At 42.2% G+C, this 15,430-nt stretch overlaps 1 protein-coding gene across 30 annotated transcripts in view; it reads right to left on the reverse strand.

Moving 5' to 3' along the window:
- Positions 1-15,430, reverse strand: part of LOC118381995 (protocadherin alpha-C2-like) — a 227,408-nt gene that overhangs the window by 102,069 nt on the left and 109,909 nt on the right. The window contains exon 1 of one of the 30 annotated variants that reach the window (XM_035768887.2): positions 2,956-5,455. The exons of the other annotated variants lie outside the window; for them this stretch is intronic. Coding sequence (XP_035624780.2) covers positions 2,956-5,337 — 2,382 coding nt within the window. The 5' untranslated portion in view covers positions 5,338-5,455. Of the gene's footprint in view, positions 1-2,955; positions 5,456-15,430 lie in introns of those variants that run through there. 30 annotated transcript variants of the gene reach the window in all.

Consider the following 15,430-nt stretch of genomic DNA (forward strand, 5'->3'; position numbering starts at 1 on the left):
AGATTTAGAGTAAGACCAGCTCCCGTCAGGGTGTGTGGTGATCATTGGGGCGCTGTATCTTTTAAAACTGTCGTCTGTCCGTAAGCATTTTACCGCTATTAAACTGAACAGGCTCAATAAAAATATCACTGACACCGAGGCAATGGCGATCAGCAAATACAAGTTTAAATCAGAGAAGCTTTCCTCCTTTCTTGGTACGTTTCTGGATTCAGTCTGGATTTCACCTGTACTTTCAACCACCACTACATCAATAGACACAGTCGCTGACAGTGAGGGTTCTCCGTTATCAGAAACCAACACGACCAACGGGTGTGTTTTCAAGTCATTGTCACTCATTCGCCTCTTAGTCCTTAGCTCCCCGGTGCTGGTTCCGATTCGGAAGAGGTTGGTTCCCTTGGGCTCAGAGATGTGATAAGAAAGCAGTGCATTGTAACCAGAGTCGGAGTCTACAGCCCTGATCTTGGCCACAAAGTAGCCCGCTTCAGCAGAATAGGGAATGTTCTCAGTGTTAACGGAGCCGTGATCAGAATAGGGCGCGAGAATCCCAGGACTGTTGTCATTCTCATCCAGAATAAAAACATTCACAGTCACGTTGCTGCTGAGAGGAGGAACACCAGAGTCTGTGGCCTGAACTTTAAACTGGAAGGTTTTTATCTCCTCGTAGTTAAAAGACTGCAGACTGACTATATCTCCTGTCACTGAGTTTATATTGACCATTGTAGACAGCGGTACTGAGCTGCTTTTACTCTCTAAGAATGAGTAGGTCACCTGACTATTTTCATTGACGTCAACATCAACTGCAGACACTGTTGTGATTATCCCACCTACCGGACGGTTCTCTTTCACATAAACATTAATCACGGGTTCTGAGAAGCGAGGAGCGTTGTCATTCACGTCATAAAGGTTAACAGTAATAACACGGCTGCTGGAGAGAGGCGGGGTCCCTGCATCCGTAGCTGTGATGGTGACATTATAATGAGAATCACTCTCTCTGTCAAGAGGCCCATCTACAACTAACGAATAATAGTTGTTATAGTTTGTCTCCAATTTAAAAGGGACCTTATTCTTAACCTCACAACGGACAACTCCATTTTCCCCACCATCGTTATCGAGGACTGACACGAGAGCAATTGCAGTGCCAACCTTGGCGTCCTCTTTCACTGTGTCTAAGAGTGACGTCACAGTGATCTCAGGGGCATTGTCGTTGAGGTCAACCACTTCTACCAATACTTTACAGTGTGCTGCCATTGGGGGCTGGCCTCTGTCACTCGCCTGGGCACGGATCTCAAAGGCAGGGTGTTCCTCAAAATCTATATTGCCTTTAATTGTTAAAGTCCCTGTATTTGGGTCAAGATGGAAAACATCTAGTACATGGTCCTGATCTTCATTGTTCAGAGTATATACAATGTCACTGTTCGTTCCTTCATCTGGGTCTGTCGCGTTAAGAGTTAATAATGTTGTCCCAAGCGGCACATTTTCAAAAATTCGAGTCTTATACAACGATTTTGTAAACACCGGTGTGTTGTCATTAGTATCCAGCACATTAATTATTATGTCTGAAGTACCAGACTTCGGAGGATTTCCTCCATCTACAGCGGTCAGTGTGAGCTGGATCACAGGCTGTTTCTCTCGGTCTAAAGCTTTCTGCAGCACTAACTCAGCAGACACACGATCTCCTTTATGAACCGCTAAGGAAAAATATTCATTAGAACTAAGCTTGTATGTATTGATACCGTTCTTCCCCACATCAGCATCGTAGGCCGATAGTAGGGGGAATCTAACCCCAGGCAATGCGTTCTCTGCAATGTCTTTACTTTGTGATTTAGCACTGAAAGATGGGGCATTATCATTAACATCTAAAATGTTAATTTCTATACGGTAGAGTTTCAAAGGATTGTTGATAATAGCTTCTACACTGACAGTACATTTCGGAGCCTTCGCACATAGCTCCTCTCTGTCTATTCTCTCATTCACATAGAGAACACCAGTCTTTAGATTTACCTCGAAATACTTTCTCTTGGACCCGGTGACAATCTGAAACATACGAGACTCCAAATCCTGGACATTGAGGTTTAGATCCGTAGCGATATTTCCCACAGAAGTCCCCGGGTTTACCTCCTCTGAGACGGAGTAGGAGAGCTGCCCGGACACCGCTTCCCAGAAAAAACACTCCAACAGCAAAAGCACTGAATACGTCACAACATATCTCCTATTCGGTAAAGACATAATTCCATCGAAGGTGAGCCAAGCATAGATCCAAAGATACGAATATCTGTCAAACAATCAAAGCTTCGAGAAATATGTTTCCAATCCAGAATTTTTACACGGTTAACACTGATGTGGCTTCCGACCAGTCTCTGTCTCTCTCTCTCTCATCCTGCGTCTCTTTGTAACAAAGCCCCGAGAAATGTCCTCACCCTGTGAAACGGGGAGGGGCCTCAAGACACAAAATACAATATCTCAATGCCACGGTCAACAGTGACGCCACGTGGGGAATGTATGAGCTTACACTAACTCCGTTTTAATTTTTGTTGCCTACACGCCATGACACACACACACTAAATCTGAATGAAGACCATAATATCTGAGCACATGTAGGCCATGTTCTTCTTCATATGAAAAGTTGTAAATGGAGTAAAGGCAAAAAAAAAAAAAAGCGCATCCACGATATTAGTTCAAACAACTGGCAAAAACAGGCAGTGAAAGACCGTAATATGTTTCAGCACCTTGGACAGAGCACGTATGTTTCTCTTGACAGCGAGCGAAAAGCAAGGAGTTTATTTCAACTTGTGAAGGCAGTAAGATGTTGTCTATTTCAAACAAATAATTTCATTGAGACAGCGAATCAATAGACTACATCATCCAAACACAATGAGAAGCACATCAAAGCAAATTTGTATTTTAAGGATAGGAGAAAAACACATTTCTGGTACAACTGAAAACTTAATTTCTTACCTTCTCTTTGTTGGGAAATGTTTGAGTCCTGTCAAACGTGTCATTTCCATTAATACTAATCAGTTCTGCATCTGCAGGTGGATACGGCGCGGGAAAAACCACTACGTCACTCTTCAGTGTGTCTGAACTGAAACACACGTCATACTGCTGAGTAGATTTAGAGTAAGACCAGCTCCCGTCAGGGTGTGTGGTGATCATTGGGGCGCTGTACCTTTTGAAACTGTCGTCTGTCCTGTGGCATTTTACAGCTATTAAAATGAACAAGCTCAATAAAAATATCACTGACACCGAGGCAATGGCGATCAGCAAATACAGGTTTAAATCAGAGAAGCTTTCCTCCTTTCTTGGTACGTTTCTGTATTCAGTCTGGATTTCACCTGTACTTTCAACCACCACTACATCAATAGACACAGTCGCTGACAGTGAGGGTTCTCCGTTATCAGACACCACCACGACCAACGGGTGAGCTTTCAGGTCATTGTCACTCATTCGCCTCTTAGTCCTTAGCTCCCCTGTGCTGGTTCCGATTCGGAAGAGGTTGGTTCCCTTGGGCTCAGAAATGTGATAAGAAAGCAGCGCATTGTAACCAGAGTCGGAGTCTACAGCCCTGATCTTGGCCACAAAGTAGCCCGCTTCAGCAGAATAGGGAATGTTCTCAGAGTTAACGGAGCCGTGATCAGAATAGGGCGCGAGAATCCCAGGACTGTTGTCATTCTCATCCAGAATAAAAACGTTCACAGTCACGTTGCTGTTGAGCGGAGGAACACCCGAGTCTGTGGCCTGAACTTTAAAATGGACAGTTTGTATCTCCTCATAGTTAAAAGACTGCAGGCTGACTATATCTCCTGTATCTGAGTTTATATTGACCATTGTAGACAGCAGCACTGAGTTGCTGTTACTCTCTAAGAATGAGTAGGTCACATGGGCATTTTCATTGACGTCAACATCAACTGCAGACACTGTTGTGATTATCTCTCCTATTTGACTGTTCTCTTTCACATAAACATTAATCACGGGTTCTGAGAAATGAGGAGCGTTGTCATTCACATCAGAAACGTGCACAGTAATAACGCTGGTGCTGAAGAGAGGCGGGGTCCCATCATCCGTAGCTATTATGTTGACATTGTAATGAGAATCACTCTCTCTGTCAAGAGGCCCATCGACCACTAAAGAATAATAATTGTTATAGTTTGTTTCTAACTTAAAAGGGACCTCATTCTCAACCTTACAATGAACCACTCCGTTTTTGCCACCATCTTTATCGAGAATAGACACGAGAGCAATGGCAGTGCCAACCTTCGCATCCTCCTTCACTTTGTGTAAGAGTGACGTCACAGTGATCTCAGGGGCATTGTCGTTGAGGTCCACGACATCTACCAATATTTTACAATGAGATGCCATCGGGGGCTGGCCTCTGTCACTCGCCTGGGCACGGATCTCAAAGGCAGGGTGTTCCTCAAAATCTATTTCGCCTTGAACTGTTATTGTCCCTGTATTTGGGTCAATGTAGAAAACATCTAAAATATGGTCCTGATCTTTTTTGCTCAGAGAATATATTATCTCGCTGTTCGTTCCTTCATCGGCGTCTGTCGCGTTAAGAGTTAATAATTTTGTCCCAATCGGAACATTTTCCAAAATTAGAGTCTTATACAACGATTTTGTAAACACCGGGGTGTTGTCATTATTATCCAGCACATTAATTATTATGTCTGAAGTACAAGACTTCGGAGGATTTCCTCCATCTACAGCGGTCAGTGTGAGCTGGATCACAGGCTGTTTCTCTCGGTCTAAAGCTTTCTGCAGCACTAACTCAGCAGACACACTACCTCCTCCTTTATGCACCGCTAAGGAAAAATGTTCATTAGAACTAAGCTTGTATGTATTGATACCGTTCTTCCCCACATCAGCATCATAGGCCGATAGTAGGGGGAATCTAACCCCAGACAACGTGCTCTCTGCAATGTCTATACTTTGTGATTTAGCAGTGAAAGTCGGTGCATTATCATTTGTATCTAAAATATGAATTTCTACACGGTAAAGCTTCAACGGATTGTTGATAACGGCCTCTACACTGACTGTACATTTAGGAGCATTTGCACAGAGCTCCTCCCTGTCTATTCTCTCATTCACATAGAGAACACCCGTCTTTAGATTTACCGCGAAATACTTTCTCTTGGATCCGGTGACAATCTGAAACACACGAGACTCCAAATCCTGGACATTGAGGTTTAGATCCTTAGCGATATTTCCCACGGAAGTCCCCGGGTTTACCTCCTCTGAGACGGAGTAGGAGAGCTGCCCGGACACCGCTTCCCAGTAACACTCCAGCAGCACAAGCACTAAAAACGTCACAATAGAGCTCCTTCTATTCGGTAAAGACATATTTGCATCGAAGGTGTGCCAAGCATAGATCCAAAGAGATGAAATTATGTTAAAAAAAAATCAAGGTTTTGAACAAGGTATTTGTCAAATCCGACTACATTTATAGACGGTATAAACAGACTGATCTATTCTCCGACTAGTCTCTCTCACGCCCTGTGTCTCTGTAACAAAGCCACAAAATATCTCCTCACCCTCTGAAACCGGGAGGGACCAAGATAGGTGAACATTTCTCACACTAACGGTCAACAGTGACGACAAGTGGTGAAAAAGGCAACATTCAAGTGCCTTCAAAACCCAGCGGATAGAGTGTATAATGCAAGTTCCAGAAAGCACGAATCCAATAATCAAATCTGAACTAATAACAACCATGAACGTGAATATCTGGAAGTGAAGTGTATTTTTCAGGCGATATTGAATAGCTTACAGCACCAGTAGCCCATACAGTTGCCATGACGCCCTATTGGCAGACTAAGTAGTGCTCCTATCAATACATTATGTACACATTTTGTTATTTTGAAGTGTTGTTTTTAATCAGCTGTTTTGTTTTTGATAACATTGAGTCTTTATTGAATATATATTTATATACAGTACCAGTCAAATGTTTGGACACGCCTACTCATTCAAGGGTTTTTCTTTATTTTTACTGTTTTCTACATTGTAGAATAATAGTGAAGAGATCAAAACTATGAAATAACACATATGGAATCATGTAGTAACCAAAAAAGTGTTAAATAAATCAAAATGTATTTTATATTTGACATTCTTCAAAGTAGCCACTTTATGACAGCTTTGCACACTCTTGGCATTCTCTCAAACAGTTTCATGAGATAGACACCTGCATGTCACCGGCATTTCAATTAACTTCTTGAGTGTAGGGGGCAGAATTTTCGTTTTTGGCTAAAAAACGTACCCATTTGAAACTGCCTATTTCTCAGGCCCAGAAACTAGAATATGCATATAATTGTCAGATTAGGATAGAAAACACTCAAAAATGTCCAAAACTGTCACAATATTGTCTGTGAGTGTAACAGAACTGATATTGCTGGCGAAAACCTGAGGAAAATCAAACCAGGAAGTCCTGTTTTTCCTGAAAGCACTCTGTTGGATGCCTTGCCTCCATTTAAAGGGATATCAACCAGATTCCTTTTCATATGGCTTCCTCAACGTGTCAACAGTCTTTAGACATAGTTTCAGGCTCTATTTTGAAAAATGAGCGAGAAAGATAACATCGCATCAGTGGATAGCTCGGTGTTCGCAGAGTTTTGCTTGCGCAACCGAGTGGGGCAGCTATTGTCTCTCCCTCTCCTATTGACAAAGCGACAGTCCAGGTTGATATATTATCAATTCTATATTTTAAAAACAACCTGAGGATTGATTATAAAAAACGTTTGACATGTTTCTGAGGATATTACGGACTATCCAAATAGCTCAGTTGGTAGAGCTTGGTAGAGCATGGCGCTTGTAACGCCAGGGTAGTGGGTTCGATCCCCGGGACCACCCATACGTAGAATGTATGCACACATGACTGTAAGTCGCTTTGGATAAAAGCGTCTGCTAAATGGCATATATTATATTATTATATTATTATATATTATTTGGAATTTTCGTCTGCGATGTCGTGACCGCTCGAGCCTGTGGATTTCTGAACATAATGCGCCAAACAAATGGAGGTATTTTGGATATAAAAATAATCTTTATGGAACAAAGGAACATTTATTGTGTAACTGGGTGTCTCGTGAGTGCAAACATCCGAAGATCATCAAAGGTAAGCGATTTAATCTATTGCTTTTCTTGACCAATCTACTTGGCTGCTAGTGTATGAAATATTTTGTCTAATGAGAGAGATGTTCTTACATAAACGCTTGTTATGCTTTTGCCGAAAAGCTGTATTGAAATCTGACACACTAGGTGGATTAACAACAAGCTAAGCTGTGTTTTGCTATATTGCACTTGTGATTTCATGAAAATTAATATTTTTAGTAATTTAATTATAATTTTGCGCGCTGCAATTCGGCGGGTGTTGATGAAAATGATCCCGCTAAAGGGATGGGTGTATCAAGAAGTTATTAACAGGTGTGCCTTGTTAACCTCTTCAACCTATGGGGGTGATATGTCATTATTGGATAAAAAAAACATGCCCGTTTTAAGCGCAATATTCTGTCCCGAAAAGATGCTCGACTATGCATATAATTGGCAGCTTTGGAAAGAAAACACTCTGACGTTTCCAAAACTGCAAAGATATTATCTGTGACTGCCCCAGAACTGATGCAACAGGCGAAACCAAGATGAAACTTCAAACAGGAAATGAGCAGGATTTTTGAGGCTCTGTTTTTCATTGTCTCCTTATATGGCTGTGAAAGCCCCACGAATTCGCCTGCCCTTTCTATCGTTTCTCCAAGTTGTCTGCAGCATTGTGACGTATTTGTAGGCATATCGTTGGAAGATTGGCCATAAGAGACTACATTTACCAGGGGTTCGCCCGGTGTCCTTTGTTGAAATTGTTGCGTAATCTCCAAGCTGCTCGCATTCATTCATGTGATTGAGACAGAGAGGAGACTTCCAGGAATGATATATCATGAAGAGATATGTGAAAAACACCTTGAGGATTGATTCTAAATAACGTTTACCATGTTTCAGTCGATATTATGGAGTTAATGTGGAAGAAAGTTTGGCGTTTGGATGAATGAATTTTCGTTTTTTTTTGGTAGCCAAACATGACGCAGAAAACGGACCGATTTCTCCTGCACAAATAATCTTTCAGGAAAACTGAACATTTGCTATCTAACTGAGAGTCTCCTCATTGAAAACACCCAAAGTTCTTCAAAGGTAAATTATTTATTGAATGTCTTTTCTGGTTTTTGTGAAAATGTTCCCTGCTAATGCTAACGCTAAATGCTAATGCTAAATGCTAACGCTAAATGCTAAATGCTAGTTTGCTATGGTTGAGAAGCATATTTTTGAAAATCTGAGATGACAGTGTTGTTAACAAAAGGATAAGCTTGAGAGCTAGCATATTCATTTAATTTCATTTGCGATTTTCATGAATAGTTAACGTTGCGTTATGGTAATGGGCTTGAGGCTGTAGTCATGATCCCGGATCCGGGTTGGCTCGACGCAAGAAGTTAAAAGTTAATTTGTGGAATTTCTGTCTTTCTTAATGCATTTGAGCCAATCAGTTGTGTTGTGACAAGGTATGGGTGGTATACAGAAGATAGCCCTATTTAGTAAAAGACCAAGTCCGTATTATGGCAAGAACAGCTCAAATAAGCAAAGAAAAACAACAGTCCATCATTACTTTAAGACAAGAAGGTCAGTCAATGTGGAAATTTTCAAAAACTTTGAAAGATTCTTCAAGTGCAGTCGGAAAAAAAACCCCATCAAGCGCTATAATGGTACTGTCTCTCATGAGGACCGGCACAGGAAAGGAAGACCCAAAATTACCTCTGCTGCAGAGGATACGTTCATTAGAGTTAACTGCACCTCAGATTGCAGCCCAAATAACTGCTTCACAGAGTTCAAGTAACAGACACATCTCATCATTAACTGTATAGAGGAGACTGTGTTAATCATGCCTTCATGATTGAATTGCTGTAAAGAAATCACTACTAAAGGACACCAATAAGTAAAATATACTTTTTTTTGTGGCAAGAAACACAAGCAATGGATATTCGAAAGGTGGAAATCTGTCCTTTGGTCTGATTAGTCCAAATTTGAGATTTTTGGTTCCACCGTGTCTTTGTGAGACGCAGAGTAGGTGAACGAATGATCTCCGCATGTGTGGTTCCCACCGTGAAGCATGGAGGAGGAGGTGTGATGGTGCTTTTCTGGTGACACTGTCAGTGATTTATTTAGAATTCAATGCACATTTGGCTACCAGTATGGCTACCACAGCATTCTGCAGCAATATGCCAGCCCATCTGGTTTTCACTTAGTTGGACAATCATTTGTTTTTCAACAGGACAATGACCCAAAACACACCTCCAGACTGTGTAAGGGCTATTTGACCAAGGAGAGTGAATGACTGCTGCATCAGATGACCTGGCCTCCACAATCACCCAACCTCAACCCAACTGAGACAGTTTGGGATGAGCTGGACTGTGGAGCGAAGGAAAAGCAGCCAAAAAGTGATCAGCATATGTGGCAACTCCTTCAAGACTGTTGGAAAAGCATTCCTCATGAAGCTGGTTGAGAGAATGCCAAGAGTGTGCAAAGCTGTCATCAAGACAAAGGGTGGCTACTTTGAAGAATCTCAAATATAAAATATATTTTGATTTGTTTAACACATTTTTGGTTACTACATGATTCCATATGTGTTATTTCATAGTTTTGATTTCTTCACTATTATTCTACAATATAGAAAATAGTAAAAATAAAGAAAAACCCTGGAATGAGATGGTGTGTCCAAACATTTGACAGACACAGTATATTTTCACCCACAGATTGATTGGCAGGTCAACTCTTTTTGGCTTGGCTGCGGCTAATGTTTTTGTTTGAATGATGCATCTGGACACAGTACCAGCATTTTTTGGTTCACCTGGCTGCTAGCTCCTCCTCTTTTGAGAACATTATTTGACCAGTCGCTTGGCTTGAGAGGAATGGGAGATGTAGTGGAAGAATGCAGTGCTGAGGCAGAGGGCTCATAGTGAGGAGGACCGGCTACTATTCTGAACTGTATGTGGTGAGCTCTCTGATGCCCAGAGCTGCTGAGGCATCACCCAAGTGGGTGCCATACATTGTGAAGGAGAAGGCCAGTGGCTACACAACTCAGGCTGGTTCCCAGAGTAGCCCTCTACATGATTGTCACCAGACAATCAATCTACATCAACCATATCCCTGATCACCTTCCTCTGATCAAGCCATGAACTGTCTCTCTCCATCTTTGGAGGATACATGCCCTCAAAGACTTGGCCTCTATCGGTTGACCTAGCTAGCTTTTGCTAGGCTACTCATAATGTGTATTTATTCTTATTTTTTGATTTGTTTTACCTTTGAAGCGCTTTGAGAACTTTTTCTGTTATGACAAGCACTATAGAAGTGTAATAAATAGTAATACTACTACTAATAATAATAATTAAAAACTCAGCTAAGCTGCATGGAAAAACAAAAGTCAGGATGTGTGAGCATGACACACACACATTGACCCCTGACCCCAAACGCACTGAACTTACATTGCTACTCTATCTAACAAACAGAAACACAGCTAAAACCTATGGGCCCGATTCCGACCGGAGTTAAGCCTGTGTAAATGGAACCTCTTTATGCACTTTTCACTCTCCGCATATTCTGACCTTGAACTTAGATTAGATTAGTGTGATGTTCACCCACTATTCGTTTTGGGTGGAGATGGAATAATAATAATAATAATAATATATGCCATTTAGCTGACGCTTTTATCCAAAGCGACTTACAGTCATGTGTGCATACATTCTACGTATGGGTGGTCCCGGGAATCAAACCCACTACCCTGGCGTTACAAGCGCCATGCTCTACCAACTGAGCTACAGAAGGACCATTATGAATAAATGAAGACGTGGCGGAGGTGTTTCTACAGCTACACCGTATTCTGACCTGGACTTCATTCCCTCATAATTCCACCACCTTTACACGTGAGGAAACCATGAGTAAGGTCAAGCGAACCTGCAGTTTTCCAAGTAGAAAAAGCGCCTACTTGATTTCTTCCGGAACAAAATATCACCATTCTCCACACACTGTAATTTACAACTTGAATAAGAGCTATTGATAAGAGCTTGGACAATAAGTAATCCGTTTGGATAAAGGAATTGTAGACATAAATGATGCTTGTTTTACTCTCAAATGACTTAATTATAGGCTGCCCTGAACTTTTCTGTTTCCTATTTCTATCACGTTAAATATTAGCCACTATCAGTGTCGACCTTCAGTAGGCCTAATAACAGCAAATATTACACTGCCACTTTCCTGTCAGTTCCCTTCAGTTGGTATGGCCTACATTATCATTCCATTGAATCACATTGCTTCGTTGACCTTCCTTTGCTTCCTCTAAACGCCGTCACAGCCATGGGGTCGTTGCTGAGCTTCATTAGTAACAGTTCGATAACATAGAACAAAATACATTTAGGCTAATTCAATTACTATGGGGCGGAGCGCAGAATAAGCCCTAGCATTTGAACCATATGTATGGCACAATACTTGGCTCTGTCATCATATAGTTCCATGTTTAGTGCAGATAATAAAGAAGGGTATAGACTACTATTGTACACTATTGTCCCTATTATATATTCTATGTACACTAATCTTGCACCATTACCATGGGTTAAAGAATTGAATGTGGCAATTTTCAGAGTGAATCAAAATGGCGAAGATAAATGTACTGCAACCACGACTGAATGTTGGCCAGCAAGTGGGAGGGTTTCCGCCATCTTAATTACACTCCTTCAGCACGCACAAGGGAACCACACCTGCAAAGCCTGTTACACTCGCTCATAAGGTATATCTGAATACCAACTACTGAGATGGACGTAGGACAGTCGGAATCGACTACTTACACACAGCGGAACTACACTCTCCAACAAATGGAATTTAACGCAGAAGAGCTGCTTTCATATCCACACGTTCAGACGCACAGCGGGGCGACCAATAGTTGGCCCTAAAAAAATTATAATGAGTACTTTGTAGCACCTCACCAGGGAAAAGGGATTTCATACAGATGTAGGATCTTACTGTGATCGCCATGTTGCAGGATAACTTTCCTGTTGCGGCTGGATTAATTTCCTGCCGTGGCAAACTGGCGCAAATTAGGATCTTACATCTGTCTTCAAATCTATGCAGTGCTTAGTGACCTATCGACATTAAAGCCCTCTCTTGTGCTTTTTATCCCAACAAAAATAGGATAAATGAATGGAAATAATATAGCATTGCTTTTCAAGTAATCACTAATAACTAATGATGTTTTCGATCCACACACTACAGTAAACTAAGTGCTAGCTGACCCATGTCCAGCCACAAATAGATGGCATTGGAGGCTTATATCCATCTCTGGCATTGACCCCACCTGAGTGGAGTGTAGCATCAGGCCTTAAAAAGAGCATGCTCAGTAGGGTTGTGCCGTGGGAGATTGATTACTCCTCTGAGATATGAAATATGCTGATGTCACAGACCAACCACATCACTTCCTCTCCCAGTGCTGGCTACTGCTGGGCTGGGACGGTAGAGGATCCGCAGAGGGGTCAATGAAGTAATTAGCATTAGAGACACGAATGCACACACACACACACACGCAAACTGAGGTTTGCGCACGCACGCACGCACGCACGCACGCACGCACGCACACACGCACACACGCACACACACACACACACACACACACACACACACACACACACACACACACACACACACACACACACACACACACACACACACACACACACACACGATACTCTGTGATACTCTGTTCATTGATGCAGGGCCAGTTGTGCTCTGCACTCCCACTGTGCTCTGCTCTCCTACAGATTTCTGGGTATTTTGGTAGATTTTTCTGGTGTTACCCTGCATCTCCACGGAGACAGCGGTTATGAGCTTATGGACGTTGGGCTGTTTGTAATCCCAGGATTAGGCCCTGTGTGCTTCCTGTCCCATTTCCATTCAGTGAGAAGCATGATCTGAAATATTAATAATCATCAGATTCTGAGTCATAATCGTCTTCCCCCTATGCCCAATAACAAGAATAGCTTTGCAGGTCTCTGACCAGAGGATTTCTAGGTCACAATAGGAGTGATGAGAGCAAAAACATAACAGTGTAGGGTTATATGCACAGGAATGAATACTGTTTGCACGCACCTATGCACTCTCTCTTACACAAACACACACACACACACACACACACACACACACACACACACACACACACACACACACACACACACACACACACACACACACACACACACACACACACACACACACACACACACACACACACACACAGACACACACAGTTGGTAGAGCACGCTTGTAACACATCCCCGGGACCACCCATACAGAATGTATGCAACATGACTGTACATAAAAGTCTGCTAAATGGCATATATATATATATATACCTGCTCTCCTAGACAGCGCAGAATCCACCGATTTGGGACAATGGTTATGGGTCAAAGTCTACTGACCATCCTGTTGAACCCTGACCCACTCTGGCTGAGCTAAATACAAAAATCACTACACTATCCAACAAACACACAGCTAAAACCAAACTGAACTGCTTACACACAGCAGAACTACACTCTCTAACAAACACACAGCTAAAACCAGACTGAACTGCTTACACACAGCAGAACTACACTCTCTAACAAACACACAGCTAAAACCAAACTGAACTGCTTACACACAGCTGAACTACACTCTCTAACAAACACACAGCTAAAACCAAACTGAACTGCTTACACACAGCAGAACTACACTCTCTAACAAACACACAGCTAAAACCAGACTGAACTGCTTACACACAGCAGAACTACACTCTCTAACAAACACACAGCTAAAACCAAACTGAACTGCTTACACACAGCTGAACTGCACTCTAACAAACACACAGCTAAAACCAAACTGAACTGCTTACACACAGCTGAACTGCACTCTAACAAACACACAGCTAAAACCAAACTGAACTGCTTACACACAGCTGAACTGCACTCTAACAAACACACAGCTAAAACCAAACTGAACTGCTTACACACAGCTGAACTGCACTCTAACAAACACACAGCTAAAACCAAACTGAACTGCTTACACACAGCTGAACTGCACTCTAACAAACACACAGCTAAAACCAAACTGAACTGCTTACACACAGCTGAACTGCACTCTCTAACAAACACACAGCTAAAACCAAACTGAACTGCTTACACACAGCTGAACTACACTCTCTAACAAACACACAGCTAAAACCAAACTGAACTGCTTACACACAGCAGAACTACACTCTCTAACAAACACACAGCTAAAACCAAACTGAACTGCTTACACATAGCTGAACTACACTCTCTAACAAACACACAGCTAAAACCAAACTGAACTGCTTACACACAGCTGAACTACACTCTCTAACAAACACACAGCTAAAACCAAACTGAACTGCTTACACACAGCAGAACTACACTCTCTAACAAACACACAGCTAAAACCAAACTGAACTGCTTACACACAGCAGAACTGCACTCTAACAAATGAAACTCAAAGAAGAAAAGAGCTGTTCTCATATCCCACGTTCAGATGCACAGAGGGAACAAACAATAGCATGTCCTGAAAGCCAATAATGAGCGCGTATTATGAAGTTGTAGCGGTTTACCAGGGAAAAGGGTTTCATATTCATATCTACACAGCACTTAGAGATCTATCTGTCTGTCTTGTAGTTTAAACACCATTCCAGCAAAATGATACTAAATGGCAAGCTGCACACACTATCATTGCTCTTCAAGAAGTGACAAATGTAACTAATGATGTTTCGATTAACCCACTATGGTAAACGAAATGCTAGCTGACCCATATCCAGTCATATCCACCGATAGATGGCCTTGGAGGCCCGTATCCATCTCTGCTATTGAGCCACCCTGAGTGCAGTGTCAGGTCCTCAACAGAGCATGCTCAGTAGGGTTCTGCCATGTGAGATTGATTGCTCCTCCGAGGTGTGAAATATGCTGATGTCACAGACCAACCACATCACTTCCTCTCCCAGTGCTGGCTACTGCTGGGCTGGGCCGGTAGAGGATCCGCAGAGGGGTCAATGAAGTCATTAGCAATTAACACACACACACACACACTATTAAAAACTGAGGCGTGCACACAAGCAAAAACACAAACACTCCTAAACTAATACCACAGAGTTTCTAATCTAAAGGCACAACCTCGAATCGGGGCAATGTCTGAAGTAGCTGAACATGTTGTTACTCCAACCTCGTGAAAGTAATAAACTGACACGTTGAAATTGTCATCCAGAACAACCTTATATCGAAGGAGTGCTTTTTGATTTGACGGCCTGCACATACGCAGTTTGGCACTTATGTGTTTCTAAGCATGAGCTTAGCTAGCCAACGTCGCCATGACATCATCTACAAGT

Source organism: Oncorhynchus keta, chromosome 4 (genome assembly GCF_023373465.1).
Source record: "Oncorhynchus keta strain PuntledgeMale-10-30-2019 chromosome 4, Oket_V2, whole genome shotgun sequence".
Classification (NCBI taxonomy): Eukaryota; Metazoa; Chordata; class Actinopteri; order Salmoniformes; family Salmonidae; genus Oncorhynchus; species Oncorhynchus keta.